The 19151-nt window shown below is 53.0% G+C and overlaps 5 protein-coding genes across 5 annotated transcripts; 3 read left to right on the top strand and 2 right to left on the bottom strand.

Moving 5' to 3' along the window:
* Positions 1–245: 245 nt before the first annotated feature.
* Positions 246–1991, bottom strand: J4E88_009096 (uncharacterized protein; the record flags this gene model as incomplete). Its single annotated transcript, XM_049402701.1, has 2 exons — positions 246–1554; positions 1606–1991. The coding sequence occupies 2 exons, from the start codon at positions 1989–1991 to the stop codon at positions 246–248; spliced, it is 1695 nt and encodes a 564-aa protein (XP_049251556.1).
* Positions 1992–2544: 553 nt separating this feature from the next.
* On the top strand, positions 2545–4110 carry J4E88_009095 (uncharacterized protein; the record flags this gene model as incomplete). Its single annotated transcript, XM_049402700.1, has 1 exon — positions 2545–4110. One exon carries the CDS (start codon positions 2545–2547, stop codon positions 4108–4110), a length of 1566 nt encoding a protein of 521 aa, XP_049251555.1.
* A 4056-nt stretch (positions 4111–8166) lies between these two features.
* On the top strand, positions 8167–10048 carry J4E88_009094 (uncharacterized protein; the record flags this gene model as incomplete). The annotated part of the gene is made up of 4 exons (XM_049402699.1): positions 8167–8420; positions 8478–8545; positions 8600–9614; positions 9664–10048. 4 exons carry the CDS (start codon positions 8167–8169, stop codon positions 10046–10048), a joined length of 1722 nt encoding a protein of 573 aa, XP_049251554.1.
* Positions 10049–11383: 1335 nt separating this feature from the next.
* Positions 11384–12180, top strand: J4E88_009093 (uncharacterized protein; the record flags this gene model as incomplete). Its single annotated transcript, XM_049402698.1, has 3 exons — positions 11384–11551; positions 11609–11737; positions 11800–12180. 3 exons carry the CDS (start codon positions 11384–11386, stop codon positions 12178–12180), a joined length of 678 nt encoding a protein of 225 aa, XP_049251553.1.
* Positions 12181–15552: 3372 nt separating this feature from the next.
* J4E88_009092 (uncharacterized protein) lies at positions 15553–19150 on the bottom strand (the record flags this gene model as incomplete). Its single annotated transcript, XM_049402697.1, has 5 exons — positions 15553–16097; positions 16150–17448; positions 17496–18657; positions 18709–18894; positions 19142–19150. 5 exons carry the CDS (start codon positions 19148–19150, stop codon positions 15553–15555), a joined length of 3201 nt encoding a protein of 1066 aa, XP_049251552.1.
* Position 19151: the final 1 nt, after the last annotated feature.

Here is a 19151-nt window from a genome sequence, read left to right as displayed (position 1 = left end):
ACAAGAGGGTTCGAAGCAACACGGTCATCGTAGTTTGCTGACGCTCTGGTGATGGGTGGGCAATAATGGTGCTGGCGGTACGACCGTTGAACTGGTTCGTGCTTCGCAGATAACACAAGAACATCGGCGTTGGGGACTTCTTGGCTGGACTTCCATCCGGAATATTAGCGCAAACAACGTATGGAGTCTTACTGGCATATATTCCTATCCAATCTCGGTATCAGGGTATCATGCGCGATCTTCCTCTACATCCCAGCCGGTGCCGCGGACGACAGCCTGACAACCTGTCCTCCGTCGCCTCCAGCTTCTTTCTTCCATCCAAGCACCTCGTCTTTGTTCCTCTCCTTGTTGACTTCCCACGGGTTGATGAAGCCAGCGCTCAAGTTTCCCGTCTTGACACCTTGGATGGCCAACTTCTGCTTCGCCTGCGCAATGTACGCGTTCAGATAACCTTGGGTGATGAGACTACCGCATATGCATTCCAACTCCAGCAAGTCATACTCGTGGGTATACGGCTGTACTCCTTCCATGCCGATAAAGTCCGGGTCGATGTATGTCGATTTGCTTGTTGATGCATGGTCTTGGTAGATGTGACCAAAGTTGCGACGGCCGGGGCCACGGTCTTGCGCGGCCATTGCGGCGTTTCTGATGAGCGAGCGCGCTTCTAGGAAGCGGAATACAAGGACAGCTGCGTTGAGGTCGAGCAAAGCAGCCGATTTCGATGCTTCCCCTATGCTTCCAGTAAGGATGAATACCTTGCGGAGGAGTGACCACCATACGAGGGGCTCGCAATAGTTCCCGATTGGGTAGAAAATACGGTATTTGATCATGAATTCGGCACTTGGGTGGGAAAGATCCAGGTTCGTTATCCGACGGAACGTTTCGAGGTCTCCCCTACGAATCGCACGACACAGCGGTTCGAAGACTTCCCGGAAGCCCACGCATGCAGGGTCGTTGTAGATGAGTTCGTTTGGGAAACGACCGAGGAGTATGTTGGCAGCGACAAGGCAGACTGCGATTAAGCGGCGTTGCTTTGGACACTGCCCGTGGCAACCTCTGTATGCTAGCTCCAGAACGAGCTGAGCTCCGTAGAAGTTGGTGTTGCTGAAGTGGTACCGCCCGAGGTAGTAAAGGAAGGTAATGCGCTCCGCAGCCGGGTAGATGTGTAATGGTGGTGAGGAGTTCGATATGTTGTTAAAGATGGTCTCGCAGCTCCCCAGCTTATCGGCCTGGAAGAGGGTCTTCAAACATATGTTTGCCATCTTGTAGATTCCAACCTTCTTCCCGTCAGGCTTACCGTCCTTGATACCCCCGGGCACAGTGTTGCGGTCGTTGAGACATATGATGAAGGCCTGTCGCACGATATTCGCTGCCCGCTCTGGCAATGACTCGCTTTGGCCATCCTCGTCCGCGTCGGTGGTAATGAGATGCATCGTCAAGTCCGGTCTCTTCTCTAATCCAATCGCTACTCTTGCGAATACCTTTGCATAGTACATGATGGTGGGAAGCATCAGGATGCCTTTGGTAGGATGCTGCAATGCGCTATTTGCACGTCTGGAGTCGCGTTAGCATGAAGTACTTTGATGGCCACTTCCGTCAACATACGACTGGAGGTCTGTCATCAGCTCGAAAATCAACACAAGGTTCTCTGCGTCCATGTCTCGGAGAAAGGTCATCCATCCGACGAGGAAGGTGACCAGCGAACCCCAAGACTGAATAGGTCTGCCCTCCTCATCCTCAGACTCTGCAGTCTCAGTGACAACTCGCCTGACGAGATCCTCGAGACGTTTCTCGGACTGTTCGTTGTTTGCAGGATAGTTCTGCTGCAAGGACTGGATGAGCTCTTGATGGTCTGGCGGGAAAACATTGCCTTCGCCTGGCTCCAGCAGTACGATGGACTGCAATTGATGCGGATCTCCGGCTTGTATCGCAACGTTAACTGCCGTGCATAAGCGCGTCTCTACATCGGGTTGACCCCGGAAGAACGACATGGCTACAAAAGCCACCGTTGGTGGTTGAGGAAGGATTGAGCTAGAGGGTGGAGCGCAAATAGAAGGAGCTGCCCGCTTTCGCATTAGCGTCAGGTCCTAGCTCCAAACCTCGCTATCCGCCCCATCCCTGTCGACGATCCGGACGAGGCCTCTCATTCGTTCCATCAGCTTGGGTCGACTTTGGCTGCTAGGAAGCAGTAAACGTGGGAAGATTGACTTTCAACAATTTAAAGATACTTTCAACTACCCATCTTCTCAGCAGGCGGAATGAAGCCAGCCCAACGATGGCTCGGTGCTGTCAAAAGCAACGTTGCAGCCCGAAAGGCTTTCACATGTCACCTGCAGAACAATGCAACGGGCCCACCGTGACATCACAAGTCGTAATATGCGAAACACAACATCGGAAGCTGCACGTTTCCGCAGGGCTCCATGTGAAAAGCTGAACGTCACGTAAAATGGATCAAGACCATGCATATCAAGATGCCGCAGCCTTCTTCTCGCCTCCGTCTCTCCATCTCCCTTCTTCCCCCACGAGAGAAAGTCATCCGTCACGATGGGCTACTTTATGAGCTACATCAAATACTTCCTCACTCACCCCATCCTGTTCATCTACGAGGTTATACAATATGTGCTCGACTTTGTGCTCTCGCCAGCACCGCCGCCACCGCATGCAAACCTCGTACGACCTAAGATCGCAGTCATTGGCGCGGGCCTAACAGGCGTATCCGCTGCATCGCACATCGTCGGCCATGGCTTCGATTGTCGCATCTTCGAAGCTGGATCCAAAAAGAATCTCGGTGGAATTTGGAGCCGGGTGAACAACACGTCTGGTCTGCAAATCCACTCGCTCATGTACCGATTCCACCCTTCGGTGCATTGGAGCAAAGGATATCCGGATCGCCAGCAGATTGTATCACAAATCAGGTCCCTTTGGGAGCGATATGGTCTTGAGAGTAAGACGGAGTTCAATATGCGGGTTGAAAAGGTGTACAAAGATCCTCACGGACGATGGATCATCAACGACCCCTCTCACGGACGATTCGATGGCGTCATTGCTGCGATTGGCACCTGTGGTGATCCCAAGATGCCAACGCTTCCCGGCCAAGAACACTTCAAAGGCGAAATCTGGCACAGTTCGCAACTCGACGGTAAAGTGGCCAAAGGAAAGAAGGTCGCCATCATAGGCGGCGGTGCCTCAGCCGTCGAGGCCCTAGAATTCGTCGCCAGCGCAGAAGCAGAGCACGCCAACGTACTGGCTCGATCCGAGAAGTGGATTATCCCGAGAAATCCTTTCATCGACAGTCTTCTCGCTTTCAACATCTTCGGCATGGAGACCATCTTCAGTTGGATTCCGGAGTATATCCTACGTCTCTTCTTCTACCGCGATCTCTACGACATTTCACCAGCATCCAACAGCGGAAAGGGTCTTTTTACCGGAACACCAATGGTAAACGATTCAGTCCTCGACCTCATTCGCTCAGGTGAAGCATCATGGCTACGCGGCGATATCTTGGGCTACGATGAGTCTGGCACCGGCATCAAATTCAACAAGCGCGCCCGAGGCGTCCCCAAGAACGGACCCGGTTCCGAGAAACTGATCGAAGCCGACATCGTCATCATGGCGACTGGTTACAAGCGTCCAAGCCTAGGCTTCCTACCAGATGAGGTCTTTCAAGAGCCATACGAACCGCCGAACTGGTACCTTCAAGTCTTCCCACCGGAACACCCTTCAATTTGCGCAAACAACTGTACCTACGTCAACGCCATCGGCACGGTCGGCAACTACCACATCGGCATCTACACGCGCTTCCTACTCATGTACCTCGTCGACCCTCTCGCTCGACCGCGTACTTGGTGGATGAAGCGCTGGATCGACATGACGCGGTTCATCAAGACCAAGGCTCCGGGTGGCGCTTTCGACTTCTTCACGTACTCGGAGCTCATCTACTGGTTCGTGTTCACGATCGCGATCAACCCGTTCAGGTGGAAGTGGGCGGCTTTTGTGTTGTGCGGTATTGGTAAGGGATTGCCGTTGAGTGTGGTCGAGCAGGAAGACAGGGTAAGGGATGGCCTGGGTATGAGGCATATTTTAAGCAACCATGATAACGGGGAGGATTAGACGTGTATCGAAGTGCGATGTAACCGTAGATGTTTAATTCGAGAGGTTCTTCTACCCCAAATATATGCTCGGGAGATTGTAATCATCGTGCGCAATATGGTTTAATTTGTACCGCTGTCTTGCTGGGTGTCTGGTTGCTTCGTTCGTGGGGGTGACATGTCAACTTGACTCCACGGGTCGCATCAAGGCTCTGATCCCTTCTCTCGCGGTATCTAGAACATCATTCAAGTAAACTTTCGGCTTCCAAGGGTGGGAGTGACGTGATCTCATGGACCCTTACATGCGCTTCCGAGCTTCTTCAATTTGCCATACGATGCAATCTCTCAACTAGACCACCTAAGCAAACTTTCGGCATTCCAGAATGGGAGTGACGTGATCTCCTGGACCCTGACAGCCGCTCCCGAGCTTCTTCAATTTGACTCACGATGCAATCTCTCGACTAGAACACCATCTAAATAAACTTTGAGCATCGCAGGGCGGGAGAGGCGTGATCTCAAAGACCCTGATGACCACTTCTGTAGTTCCTCGAAATGACAGACGCTGCAATCTCTCAATTTAGCAAGCTTTCGGCATCCTAGGATGGAATTGACGTGATCTCAAAGACCCTGATGAGCACACCCGTACTTCCTCAAGATGACATCGGATGCAATCTCTCCACTAGAACACCACCTAAGCAAAGTTTCGACATCCCAGGGTGCGCGGAACGTGTTCTCAAAGATCGGTCCAAGGTTATTTCCGCTCCCGAGCCTCTTCAGTCTGTCGACGATGTCACGATGCAATCTCTCAACACAGATCACATGATCTAAGTCCGCAAAAACGAAGCACGTGCAACGCAAGTTGCCTGTTGTAAGAATGAAGCGGGCTTACCAGTCATTAAATATCCCAATCTTGCTCTGTGAGGTTACTGTCTACCGTGTTCACTAAGAAAAGGAGCAGGCGGTGAGGTTTTCCTATCGATATCGCAGATTGCATGGTCGGTGCCTCTGCCATAAACTCCACCCCCTTTTGCACATTTTGAAAAGTTTGCTCGGATGCTCATAATTTACTGACTCTTGAGGGTATTCGGATGATACGAATAGAGTTGTGCAAAGAGGGACCGGCTGGGTACACATGAGGCGCGTCTGACCCCATGCATCGCCATGGCAACAGTGTTGCAAATGCGAAAGGCGCCGGGCAAAACCACACCGTCATGCGGAGGGATGAATCGCAAAGATTGGCAACGGACGATATGCGCGAGGGTGTGTTTGGAAAATCATGAGGATGTACCCCGCGGGAAGACGAAACCGCGTTGCAGATTTAAATATACCCTTCTTTGTGGTGGTAATCTGAATCTGACGATGCGGATGCTCACCGGATGTCCCCGCAGTCACAGGCTGAAAGGGAAAGCGCATGTCACAGCGTCCCGCGTTGTCTCAGGAATCGCACCTTCCGAAAACGCCAGGCCGCAAGCGAAGGCGCCGCATGCATCGATGTGAAACCCGTGCTTCTTGTTGGACGCCGAACCCTCGAGGTACATTACTATAGTAACTATAAGTGAATCCTTTGTCACACGAAAGAGGGTCTGATGTGCAACGTGCTGGCCGAGAACGGGATGCACGCGACGCAAGGGATTGAATTTCCGAGATGGCTGATACTGGTGAACGCTTCAAGGAGCTCCAGGAGCTGTCTGGGTTTTCATGGTGAGTGACCCTCGGGCCCGAAACATGTCCCGCGATGTGTCTTGAGAATCATGGGCAGAGTTTTTCTTCACACAGAGTGTCCACCATGATGAAGCTCTTCCTGCACATCATGTCGGATGCGTCCGGCCAGGTGCTGACACGATATGGACGACGAGACACCATGACAAAGAGTTACGGCTAAGCTGCCACCAGTGACGAGAGTGCAGATTTTCAGGGTCTCGAAACGCGAGGCCTGCTCTGGCGGCGTCGTGAAGCGGGTCCCGAGGTCTGGGGTATATGACGCAGACCCTGTGGTGAGACTCGCCTTCACCTATTTAGGTCAGGTGATGGCGCGAAGTCGGTTGTTTGTGTATACGAAGCTCGACGCGTCGCACCTGGCGACGAGACGATGGTTTTTCGAGGCGCTTGCAACAAGCGCCACAGGCTGGCCGTGCGAAGGCTTGTCGTGTGTCTGGCGGTCCACAAAAGGAGGGGTCAGCCCGTTGGTGGTGGGGTCCAGCCGATCGTGTGCCGTTATGAAGGTTTTGTGCAGAGGTATGGTGGGCAGAGCCGCCGTTCTCGAACAGCGACTCAGCTCGCCTCAAAATGGCACCACAGCAACTATGACAGCGGCCCCCGGCCTCTCCGACAGCCATGTCGGGTCTGCGCTGACGTCTGTTGTTGTTGTCATGTTGTTGCGGCTCTTAGCGAGGGTCGGTGGTCGACAGGTCGACAGTTGTCTGAACTGGTTTGCAGCAGTAGGCGCAAACAGGCGGCCGAGAATAGCAAAGTTGGCAGTTCATCTCAGCCTTATTGCCTATGACGTTTGCAACATGTCGCCATCGCGATCCCAGAGGGGAGAGCTCGATCGCGAGCACGGGACTAGAGCGGTAGCGCGTTGGATGGAGCCATTCCTGTTTTATGCAGCCGCTTAGGGCTAAGGGGATCAGAGGGCGAACGGGCCGGGGTGAGCTCACGTCGTCAAGCCAGCGGCGCCTGCGACGTCGGTCTCGCTGCACCGAATACAGTCTGAAAATCTCCCGCCCGCCCAATGAGTCGCCGACAGAGGAGGCAGCCAATGGCGACGCGTGCAAGCCATGTTACAGCGAGGCGGTTCCCTGGCAGCGACGCCAAGGCTCGTCGCTGGGCCGTACGATGACGAAAGCATGCGCAGATGCAGACCGAGCTTGCCTGATCAAAACAGCTCGCGCTTCGTGAACGAGGCTGGAGATGGGGTAGATGATGCTAGCGTGCATAGAATCTGGATAGTCACGATAGTGTAGACGGTGGGCAGAGAGGGGTCGCCGTTCGGTAGCGAGTGCAGCTGGTTTCCCTGGGAGACGGTTGGTACGTTACGCAGGACGGCTAGACGCTCCACGCAGCCCACGCAGAACCACTCCGAAGGGAGAAATTCTCTCGGCGGCGCGAGTTTAGGCGGAGAGCGAACGTATGGTTTCACGTATCGTGCTGGGCTTACAGGGAGCATCCATTCCGCTTGCGTCTGACCCGTGCCGAGCTAGGCATTTGCTTCTCTGGCAACCATGGCAGGAGTGCGCTTTGGCTGCTTTGTCGAGCTTTATCTGAGATCGAGGCCGGACTGAAGCAGCGCGCGTTGGAGCAGTGTGGCCGTGATGCCGTGCCGTGCTGCTATTCAATGGGTACTGCGCGAGGTGGAACAGCTGCGAACGGTTGTTTACGGGCGTGCAGCGTGACTTGGCTGCAGCTGCACGGCGACTACGCGACAGCCTACGCGTGGGATCGCGATCAAATCATGGGCCGGTGTACCTGCGGCGGAATTAGAGGCTGCGGATCAACAGCACCGCTTGGGCGTGGGTGCATAGCCGGGCAAGCAAACTCCAGTCCCCAGTATTCTTTGTCCCGTGCTGAGCAGTGAGGCCTCCGGTGTGTGCAAGCGCCTAGCTCTCAAGCCCACGCCCTGGTCGTCGGCCCTAACCTGGCCCAGCAGCGGGCTACCCCAGCAACCACGGCATGCTCAAATCCAGTGCGTGACCGGGCTCCGCTTCTCTCTTCTCTACCCTTCTCGTCCCCAAGAAGGCCCAATCCCCTCTTAAGTTGGCTGAGCGGATCTTGGACGACGGTTATCGCCAGTATCACTACGGCAAGAGCTACCTCGTTCACCATCCACCTGCCGACCCTCGACCGGACCCTCCCAGCCTCAGCCTCGCCCATGTCCGGAGCCCGCCTGTAGCATCTCTACCGACATCGACACCATCACCACCAGCATCTTCAGAGATTGGAATTAGCTTTCCTGTCTTGTATGCTTATCGCCAGTATTGCATCCTCCCGTCCGACCTCACTTCAGTCCCGACGTGCAAACGCTCGCTCCGCCCGTTGCCCGGTACGACGATAGCCACGACCAACACGAAACCAATCCGCCATGGAGATGTCTTCGCCGCTCGCCGCCATGCACCCGCCGCCCATCCCCGGCCCCTGGGGATACCGCCGTGACCTGCCGCAGTCGAAGCCGCTGTTTGGAGGAGCACACAGCCTGGGCCCCAAGAGCTTCAACTTCCGCGACCTCAGCATGAAGAAGAGTGGGGGAGACTACTTCACTCTGCAGCCCATGCGAGGCTCGTCACCCACCACCAGCCTGGCCGCCGACATGTCGAGCAACCTGCACATGGACCAGAGGTACAATCCCTCCTTTGTCCCTTTGATATTGGCAGCACACTAACGCGCTTGTTTCAGCCCCCAGCTCGCCACGCCGCGTCGGTCGCTCTTCACGTCGAATCTCTTTCACCAGATCGACACCCGGGGTAAGTGGCTGCGCACTCCAAACTGGAAGCACAAGGGCTAACAGGCACAAACAGAAACCACGACCCCATTGACTCGATGGGAAGGCGTTACGACTCCGCCAATTCCCTCGTCCTCGCCCGGCTTTGCACCAGACTCCATGGACATCTCGCCTCTTCCCCACAAGGCACCCTTCAGCTTCATCAACGACCGCTGCCTGCCCCTACCCTCTCCCTCCCCAGAGGTGACCCCCGGCTCCGACAGCGATATGCTCACCCCATGTGACGAGCTACCCACCCCACCCACATACTCTACGCCCTCGCTCGAGGTTCCCCGACCCGTGTCAGCCGCCGACCGCCGAAAGTCCAATCTTCTCAGGCCCTCTCTTGCGCGCCACAAGAACTACTCCACTAACACTGTGTCGTTCAAGGACCAAGACAAGCCATCGAGCACTCCGCTGCCCGCCTTCCAGTTTGGCTGCGGTGACTTCACCCGGAACTCGTCTTCACTCAGCTTGGACGAGTGCTTCACTGCTTCGCCTCCCCAAGAACGTCGTCCTACTTCCAACGGCTCTCTCTTCGCTTCAAAACCCAAGCCTTTCTCTCTCAACTCTACTGCCGCCCGTGCCAATGGTTCCCCTCTTGCCGCCGTCAGAAAACCCGCCGGTCCCCCTTCTCGTCGTCCCAGCAAGTTCCGCAGATCGTTAAGCATGTTCGAAAGCCCCGGTGAAGTAATGAATGCCAAGCAAGAACAGGATGATTACCAGCCCAGTGGGCTCCAGTCTGTGATGGATGTCGATGATGCCAACACTCTCAAGCTTCCCCACTTCACCACTACTGAGCCAGAGAGTCTCCCTCGCATCACCCACGAGACATTGGTAGAAGTGCTGGATGGTGCTTATGATCACTTGTATGACAACAAGGTCGTCATTGACTGCCGCTTCGAGTACGAATACAATGGTGGACACATTGAAGGTGCATTGAACTTCTGTGACAAGGAGAAGCTTGCCGAGCGTCTCTTCCAGGCCCCGTCTAGCGAGAACACTTTGCTGGTCCTTCATTGCGAGTACTCTGCGCATCGTGCTCCTCTAATGTAAGTTCATCCCATCTTTCGGCTTTGCTCCATTCACTAACAACACCAGGGCCAAGTTTGTTCGCTCGCAAGATCGCAAGGAGAACGCGCATCAATACCCTCATCTGTCATTCCCTGAAGTGTACATCCTCGACGGCGGATACAGCTCCTTCTACCATTCACACGCCACTCGCTGCTACCCCCAAAACTACCTTCGCATGGATGCCAAAGAGCATGAACAATCATGTGAACGTGGCCTCAACAAGCTCAAGTTCAAGTCGCGTGCCAAACTCAACCGTGCTACCACCTTCACCTTCGGGCAGCACTGCCAGATGGAAGACAGCCCTACAGCCATGGGCCGGTCAAGATCTGGAAACAATATCTTTGCCCTGGGCAATGACTCCCTGGAAGTCGGACGTGTCACCGCCGCTTCCCGTCGCATGGCTTCTTATTAAGCCTGCACAACGAACAACCAACACTATAACGAAACTAAACTAACTCATGGCGGATTGATTCACGGCGTTATGGATGATTGCTGCATGGCATTGGATCCCCACAGCATTGGCGTTTGGTCTTTTTCCATTCCGGGGCGTTCGAGCGATTTCATTTGGCTTGCATCACTCTCGGAATCTTTGCACAGCGGCAACAGTCTGCATCTGATCTTTGGGGTGTCACCCCGTTTCTTTTCTATACCCCTTGTCGCGGAGCTGTGGGCCCGGACAAAAGTTCACATTTCTTGATAGGGAACGCTGGATACCCATCTTGTCTACGGCGAGCGTTGAGCAGTCCAAAGAAGGCTGCCTCGCGAGCTTCTTCATTTCCTTTGTTACTATTATCCATCCTCAGACGGATCTCTCCTGGCCTTGCAGCGCTGAAACATTGCCTGCATATGTTCTTCAGAACAAGTATCTAAGAATCATCACGAAACCAAGTACACAAACAGGTCTACGTGCCTCCAGAGCATTAATCACCTACACGGCATCTACTGCCCTTTCCTTAATACAATTCATTTGGTATCATTCTCTACATCACACAGACTGAACTTCTTGGCTCCTCTTGTATCACCCTTCGCGCGACTCTTTCATGTATCTATTTGCCTTTACCTACTTCTATCCTCTGGTTCGTGTACATCTACAGAGATGAACATGAGGTCATGGGCTGTACATATCTGTAATGCGGATGGACGAAGGATGGCTTGAGGAAGTCCTGCAGTCGACCAAGCTAGAAACAACAACGAAATCTCATCAGATTGCTCCACCTGTACCATTATCCTGATGAAGAAACCACGATGTATCATCAAACTAATGCATGCACGGTTTATATGTTGAGCCAGACACTAGCAATGGTTCATATTGAAATACAGCGGTAGCGACGGCCGTTGATAGCTGCACCCTTAGCCCCTACCAAGGCGTCATACATGTGTAGCCTGCTTTTCCTGAGGTGTCAAGTCGCGTCGGAACCAAACTGGGACGCGTCGGCGCTAGTGGTAAGCGATCCCCGCATCGCGCATCCCTGCCCCACCAAACATGTGCAATCTGCATGCACGCTCGCTGCAAGCCAACACACGCATGCATCCGGCCCGAGACATACTTCAGATCTCTGTCTTGCATTCCGCTGCTCGTCGGGTGCCTGCCGATTGCTTACCTTCGATCCCATCACCCCGCCTTACCTCGATCTCGGCGCCGCCACGATACACGCGCGCGTGAGACACGGCAGACACGCGACTTACGTACCTGACCGATACGACTGTTGATTTCCGACAGAAGCAAAGAGCTGTGTGTAACGGTACAATGGATATCGACGACCTTCTCGCAGAGGTCTCGGTCGACTCCACGCCAAGAGAGACGCGCGATCTGCAGGAATTGACACGGTGTTGGGTTGCGGAAAGAGTCGCGCCGGAGATATTACCATGGCCTGAGGAACTCATGGAGAGGGTGTTGGAGCGGATTAGGAGACAGGTGAGCGCGCGGAAGACTGCAGCTTGCGCAACGCAAGGTAGCTAATGACGCAGCCAGATTGAACTTGTCGAAGACCAGACGGGCGACATGAACCCGAAGACGAATTTCAAGCTCATCATTATACAGACGGAGCTTGAGCGGTTCAAGTTCTTGGTTCGCAGTTTTCTGAGGGCGAGGATAAAAAAGGTATGGTGCTGCCCTGCCCTACTGCCAATCTGTACAGCGGCATACTGACACTGCGACTGTAGATCGACGCACACCCTCTGCACATTCAATCGTTACATACAGCCTCCCTCGAAACGCCTTCTCCGCTCCTATCCCCATCCGAACACCAATATCTGACGTCGCATCAAGCGCTCCTCTCCTCGCACTACACCTCCTCGTTTCTCTCGCAATTTCCGGCGTCGCTACAACGGCTCGATGATACCACAGGTGGCATAAGCATGATTGACAAGCCGGATGAGGACAAAGCGGTCTTCGTCAGGGCGTTGCGCGATGTGGGAGAGATATTCGTGGAAGGAACAGACCGCAGGTTTGAGATGAAGAGGGGGGATGTTTGGGTCGTGCGGTGGAGTGCTGTAAGGGCTTGGTGTGTGGGGTGTGGCACGGGGGATGTTGAGTTGATATGAGGGGTTGCTCGGGGTCAAAAGAGGGAACTAAGGATGCCACATGGCTACCAGCGACATGGCTCGCGATACGCTATGCTCTGTTACACAGGAGAAGGCGAACAGCTAGGGCGTTCGAAGGCACTTCAGAGCGCTAGCATACGCTGTGAGACCGAGTTTCTTCCAGTCGCGATACTAACCCTGTTGGTAACAAGGCGGCGGTATACAAACACATCAAGCACGTCCGAGAGAAGCGCTCGGTACATCACTATTGGTTAAGCCAACCGGCGACAAAGTTTTGTGCACATTCCCATGTCATGATGATGATGATGATGATCATCGTTTCCCATGCATCCTCTGTTTTGACATCTCTCGCACGACAGTGACCACTCAACGTGCATCTTCGTACACAACGCGAGTTCACATCGCTTCTGGTACTACAAGTTTTGTTCGAAGCAACAGGAAGGCAAAGACGACGAAGTCGTTGGAACCGAGAGCTGGAAACAACACATGTAGTTGTAAAAGAACTCTCTTGGTCAGCCTGGATTCCTCCTCTCCTCCCTCCACCACATCGTTCAGAGCAGTTTCGGTTTTGGTTCTTAAAGTGAGTATTGTTATGGGGAATGGTTGAGATCGCAACGAAGGGTTTATATAGAAATCTAGGCACGCTAGTCGCAGACATGTTCCTTGCTGCCTGCGCTTTTACAAATACACTACGGGCGTGCTGGGTGTGGAGAGCACATGGCATGGTCTTTTGTTGTATTTTGGACGACAGGACAACATGAGGAATACGTAGGCTGGTTTTGAGACGCACGGAGAGAACGAACGACATAAGTCGTGCTGCTATGTTTTTCGCACGCACGTCTCTCTCCCTTCTCCACATCAGTTGTACAGCCGTAAGTTTTGGTATTGATTTGTAAATGTAAGTTGGGTTGAAGAGGTGTAAGGACGCAGCGGATCTTTATATAAACACCCGGTGACACTAGTCGGATACATGTTCATTACCAGATCAGCCTTTGGGGGTAGATATGTAGGATATGTATATGGTGAGAGCACATGGTTGAGCCTTGTATGGAATTTGGACGGCAGAACAGCGTGGCGACTACGTAGGCCGATTTTGAGACGCACGAAGACAACAAGCGATATCGAATTATCCCACGGGTATTTTGTTTTTGGTAGGGACGTCTCTCTCTCTCTCTCTCTCTCTTCTCCACATGGGCTTTGTGCCGCTGGCTTTTGTTGGTATATAGAAAGATGTTTGGTATTGGAGAACAGTAAGCAGAGAAGAACGAGGGCTTATATAGAAGTTTCGAGAGGCTAGTCGCACGCGTAATTCAGCTACCTTTGAGACTTCGAAGACATGCGGCAGTCCAAGGGTCTTGCAGCGTGGCAAGGCCATGTAATAAGCTGGGGGAGTTTTTGGAATTGTGTTGTGAAAAACGCAAAGTTTTGGAGAAGTAGCGGTTTTGAGAAGTGCATAGAGAGTCTTCCTTTATGCTATTACCCTATACAAGAGAAAAACTAAACACCTAGGAGCCTACGTCGCTGTTAGGCTACTAACTTTATAAGTTTTTATCTTAATATAGGCTCTAGGGTGTTTAGTTTTTCCTTTAAATAGAGTGCTATTAAGCTTGTATTTTTTACTTAAGAGAATTTAGCACTTTTTGTATGTAATCTGTAGAGCAAAATCTGCGTGCAAAAGAGCTATGGGCGGATTCTGACCCAGATTCCTATGACTAGAGAGTACGAAATGATCCTCTGGGATTTGTTGATAATGCGAAACATTTGACCAACGCCGACTTCTCATGTCTTGAGTCCTTTCCGTTTTTTATACTGTCTTCGCAAACATGACTTCTTTGGGTAGCAATTTAGATTCACAAGCAGACAGCCATAACGACCAATGGATCAGTTTTGGATATTGGCGAAGCTGATAGTAAGGAAGTAAGGAAGGTGGAAAGTATAGTAGCAATTTCCTCCTTATAGCCTTTCTGGTCTCAGCTTATGACATGGTGCGCAATGCTGTCATAACATTTCTGTGTACTCTGGGATACACATGGATATATTTTGATCGGGTAGCGTGGATGTGTAGCTAAAGGTAGAGAGACCTCTGGACTGCACTACACTAACATCGGTTTCTCGACAGTAACTTTTGGAGAAGGGAGTGAAAGATCATGAAATAGTTATTGTCCATCTTTTAATTGTTATTTTTTAAATATTGCACAGTTGCGCAAGTGTGGATGAGGAGATCAGAAACGACCGAAGCGTCTTTATTCATACTGCCAGAAGCTCGGATCAAGAGACATAACTCACTAATGGATATGTTTCAACATGCTTTTAATGTTCCCGCTCTTCAGGAAACATGCGCCGACTTTTCGACAAATTCAGAGCCCTCACGGCTACTGAGCACAAAGTTACCAGCTCTGGAGAAGCGTTCGAACCGACATGTTTCTATCGACAGTAATTTTGTTTCACGCAGAGCAAGCTCATAAGAAGATTTGCTCTCGGTCTTCGATAGCGCGCAATAGAAGAAGGATGTGAGGAATAGGTAATAGTCGGCAAGCGAGCAAAGCTTTGTACTGCCCAAGGTCCACCTCAACACATGACTATGGTTTGTGTTATTTTCGGTCCAGTCGCGCACCGCACATCGAGAGCTTCATGTCCATTTTGTTTAGCTCAGTCGATAAGTGTCTCTCATCGACCTGTTCCTGGAACTGTTTTGATATCGTCCACAGTCTCCAGCGCAATCATAAGGTAGCCATCGAGGTATTTTGGTGGCCAGAAAGCCAACACCATCAGTGCTCATATCGCTGGTTTTGGTGTCTCACCAGTTATGGTGGTATACAGAAAACGAATATATCGACCACTCGATAGAATTTATGTCGACTGTGCACGAGTCCAAGAGCGCAAGACAGGTCATGTCAACTTTGTCACGTCTTTTTGGCTTCCACATCGGCGATACATGGCAATCCCGTACCTCGTTTTGTGGACTTTGCAGGAGTGGACATGCGCTATGATCTCGTGAGTTCTTGGTTTCCAGGGAAAACATTCATCTGTGGACATGTTTTTTTGGTAGAAAAAGATAAGGAAATAGATTCAATGAAGAATGGAGGAAGGGGAGAGAGGTGCGGCTCTTAAGTGGCCTGGAGTAGCACGTGCACGGTCGAGCCTTTGGTATGAGCCCCCGTGAGAGCATCGCCCGCACATAAGACGAAGCCTCGTTGCACAGATGGGTCGGTGCGCTTCCATCTCAGCGAGATTTGGAACACCCAGCTTCGAGTTCACACATCTTCATTCCAAAGGACACGTAGTTACGCACCAAACACATCATTGAGTAACAGCAACTTCCATTGCGCGTCATAACGCTTCTACACCACCATTCTACCCAACGCTCTATACTCAAACAACAGTACTATACCCCCCGCCATACCCTCTCCGCCCCTTCCACCTCACATACCACTTCCTCCCCTCATCCGCCCAAAACACACAACTCGCGACCGCAACTAGATGCGCGAGATCGCCCAAACCCAGGGCCTCAGTCTGGAAAACGCTTTGCAGCGGCGGGAAGTAAATAACAGCCAGCTGTCCGAGCAAACTGCCCGCGACAGCGTAATTAAACATCTTGTTATCGAAGACACCAATCTCGCCTGCAAGAACGGATTTGCTGGAGGAGCGGCACGTTAGTGCGTTGAACATGTCGAAGAGGACGAAGCAGGTAAAGGTCATGGTTGTGTCGCGGGCGGTGACGAGGTTGTCGGTGGACATTTCGAGGTAGTAGGTCGTGAGGGTGCCGAGCATGATGATGGTGGCGGATTGGAGGACGCGTTGGATGAGTGGACGGGTTAGGACGCGGGCGTGGCGTGGGCGGGGAGGTAGCGCCATGACGGCTGGGTCGACGGGTTCTACACCGAGGGACTGTGCTGGCGGACCGTCCATAAGGATGTCTGGAGGTGACTGTTAGTAAATATCAATGAGAACGGGAGTAGAGAAACTCACTGATCCACAGAATCTGCATGGCATTGAGCGGATTCTGGAAGCCGAGGAATGTGCTAAGGAGTACCAAGCTCAGTGCTGCCGCGCTGGTGCTGAGTTGGAAGGTGAGGAAGTTTTGGATGTTGTAAAAGATGCCCTTGCCCTCTTCGATCGCATTGAGGATGGTCGCAAAGTTGTCATCTGTCAGAATCATGTCTGCGGCCTCTTTGGCGACATCCGTGCCCAGTCGACCCATGGAGATACCGATATCTGCTTTCTTGAGTGCAGGCGCGTCGTTGACACCATCACCAGTCATTGCCACAACATCGCCTCGTGATTGTAGTGCTCGGACAATCTTCATCTTGTGCTCAGGACTAGTTCGCGCAAAAATCGAGGTTGTCGCAATAGCCTGTGCAAGCTCTTCCTCGCTCATATGATCCAGTTCGTCACCACGAATGACTGAGCGTCCAAGTGCTGAGTTTGGCATAATTGGCATACCCAGACTCTTGCCGATGGCGACTGCGGTGGTCTCTGCATCTCCTGTGATCATGATAACCTTGACTTTGCCGGCCATGAGTCTCCGAATGGCTCTCTCTACACCCTTGCGGGGCGGATCGTTCATGCCAACCAAGCCAGCGAACGCAAGACCACGGTACTGTTCATCATCACCAAGTGCCGAGCTGGTGGATGGTGCAGGTGAGGCTGTACCACTGGCGTTCCTCTTTTTCCCTTTGGATGCACCGCTTGCGAAGCCGAGCACACGTAAGCCTTCTTGCGCCATTGCATCGGCAGCCTTCATCGCTTCTTGCTTGCGTGCTTGATCGAGTGTCACCTCTTTCCCTTGTGCCGTTACATACGTATCACAGCGGTCCAGAACCCGTTCCAGTGCGCCTTTGATGTATGCGTGTTCAGATCCAGGGGTGAGGTTGCCGGAATTACCGCCAACAACGACCCCCATCCACTTCCTCTCCGAGCTGAAGGGTGTCTCGAACTTGCGTTCGCCGAGTCTTTCCCGGATATCATCTTCCCCAAAAGCGTCCATCAGGTCTAAGAGCGCGACATCGGTGGGCTGACCGACCCATCGGCTCTTGGCAGCTGTATTGTCGTCGCCTCCTAGAGTCGAAGAAAGAACCGCTGCCGTGGACGCCGAGGCTGCCTGGTCGCTCAACAAGCGGGCATTGTTGACAATATTGCCAATTCGTAGTATATTGCGGGTCGGCGAATCGAGGTCCGTGGAGTCGTGCTTCGTCTTTACGTCAATCGGTGCTGCTTCGTCAAAATGCCATATCTTCGTAACGGTCATATGATTTGTGGTCAACGTGCCTGGTCCAAGTCAGTGATGTCGTATCCGCGGAAAAGGAAGGACTTACCCGTCTTGTCAGTACAGACGACATTGACAGAAGCCAGCGTCTCAACACTAGGTAATCTCCGAACAATAGCGTCGCGTTTGGACATCCTCAGCACACCCAGCGCAAGCGTGACAGTAACGATAATCGGCAGTCCTTCGGGGATAGCGGCAACAGCGAGTGAGACAGCGATCTGGAAGACCTCAATGAACTTCCAGCCGCGCCACAGCCCTACCAGACCGATTAAGGCAATGACTCCAAAAGACATGTAACTCAGGTCTTTGCCCAGACGGTCCATGGAAAGTTGTAGAGGCGTCCGCGGGCTTTCGATCTGCTGTAGAGATGCAGAAATGGCACCAAACTCCGTGTTGCCTCCTGTACCGACGACGATTCCTTGTCCGTAACCCGATCTAACCAATGTACCCATGAAAGCAATGTTCTTCTGGTCATTCAGTCGTATATCAGCGCCGACCGTTCCTGCGGCTTCGGACGCGTAGAAAGGTGAAGATGGCCGTTGCAAGCCCGGCGGGGGTGTGATGGTGTCTGGCGACTTGGAGACAGGCTCGTTCTCTCCGGTGAGGTTCGACTCGTCGATGCTGAGGTCTGCGGCGTGCGTGATGCGAATGTCGGCGGGTATGCGGTCTCCCGTGTGGAACAGGACGAGGTCGCCAGGAACCAACAACGTCGCAGATATGGTAGTAGACTTCCGCTCCGCAGCTGACAGGGCCGAAGTGGTGTCCTTCAGATTCTCCAACTCGACGTCGTCAGTTGGCGTGCCATTCGGTATGCGACCGTTCCGCGGTTGCTCGACCCCAGCGCGAATGATGTGTGCCGAATGCGGAACCAGCTGGTTCAGCGCCTCAATTGACTTCTCAGAGCGGTATTCCTGCACGAAGCCCACTGTCACCACGATGGTCACAGCCACGGCAATGCTCACAGCATCATCCAAGTTGCCCAGTATGAGGGATACAGCAGCGGACCCGAGCAGCAGCAAAATCAGCGTCTCCTTGAATTGCTTGAGGAAGCGGAGCCACAGCGGTTCGGGCTCTTCGTGGGGAAGTTCGTTGAGGCCGTGGGTGTGGATGCGCGCCGAGGCGTCCGAGGCAGAGAGGCCATGTGTAATCGACGTCGAGAGCTTGTGGGCCGTGTCCTGTGCCGAGAGGAGGGAATGGGCGGATGTTATTGACTATTCACACGTGTCAGCGGCGTGTCCAGAACTCGGGAGCGCATGGCGTACTGAGGGCGTGGTGCTGCGCTTGATGGCGTCTGGCGGCTGCAGCATGGGCGAAGAGGGCCGCGAAGACTTGGAGGGCAGGCCCGCGGCATTGTAGAGGGGCAATGAGGACGTGGATGCTTTTGACATGTTGGCATGGCCAGGAGTCGACTGTTGCGCCGCGGTCCAACGTGGCCTATCCGTCCAGAGCTAGCGTGGAAAAAGATGCGCGTCGCCGTGGATTATCGCATTGGTGCTAGTAGTAATAATGCGTCTTTGATTGGCGAGCGGGACGAGACAAGGAAATGGCGAGTCGACTGCGGGTTGTCGTTGGGGATGGTGTTGCTGAATGTCGATGATGGACCAAAACGTCAAAGCACCGGTACTCTCGAGCAGGGGTCTCCATCGAGCGTCTGGTCACCACTTTCACACGAACCACTGTTTGACTTCACAGCACTAAACCCATC

This window comes from Alternaria novae-zelandiae (assembly GCF_023758075.1).
Source record: "Alternaria novae-zelandiae strain BMP 2774 chromosome Unknown scaffold_22, whole genome shotgun sequence".
Taxonomy (NCBI): Eukaryota; Fungi; Ascomycota; class Dothideomycetes; order Pleosporales; family Pleosporaceae; genus Alternaria; species Alternaria novae-zelandiae.
This window is presented reverse-complemented; position numbering and strand designations above follow the sequence as displayed.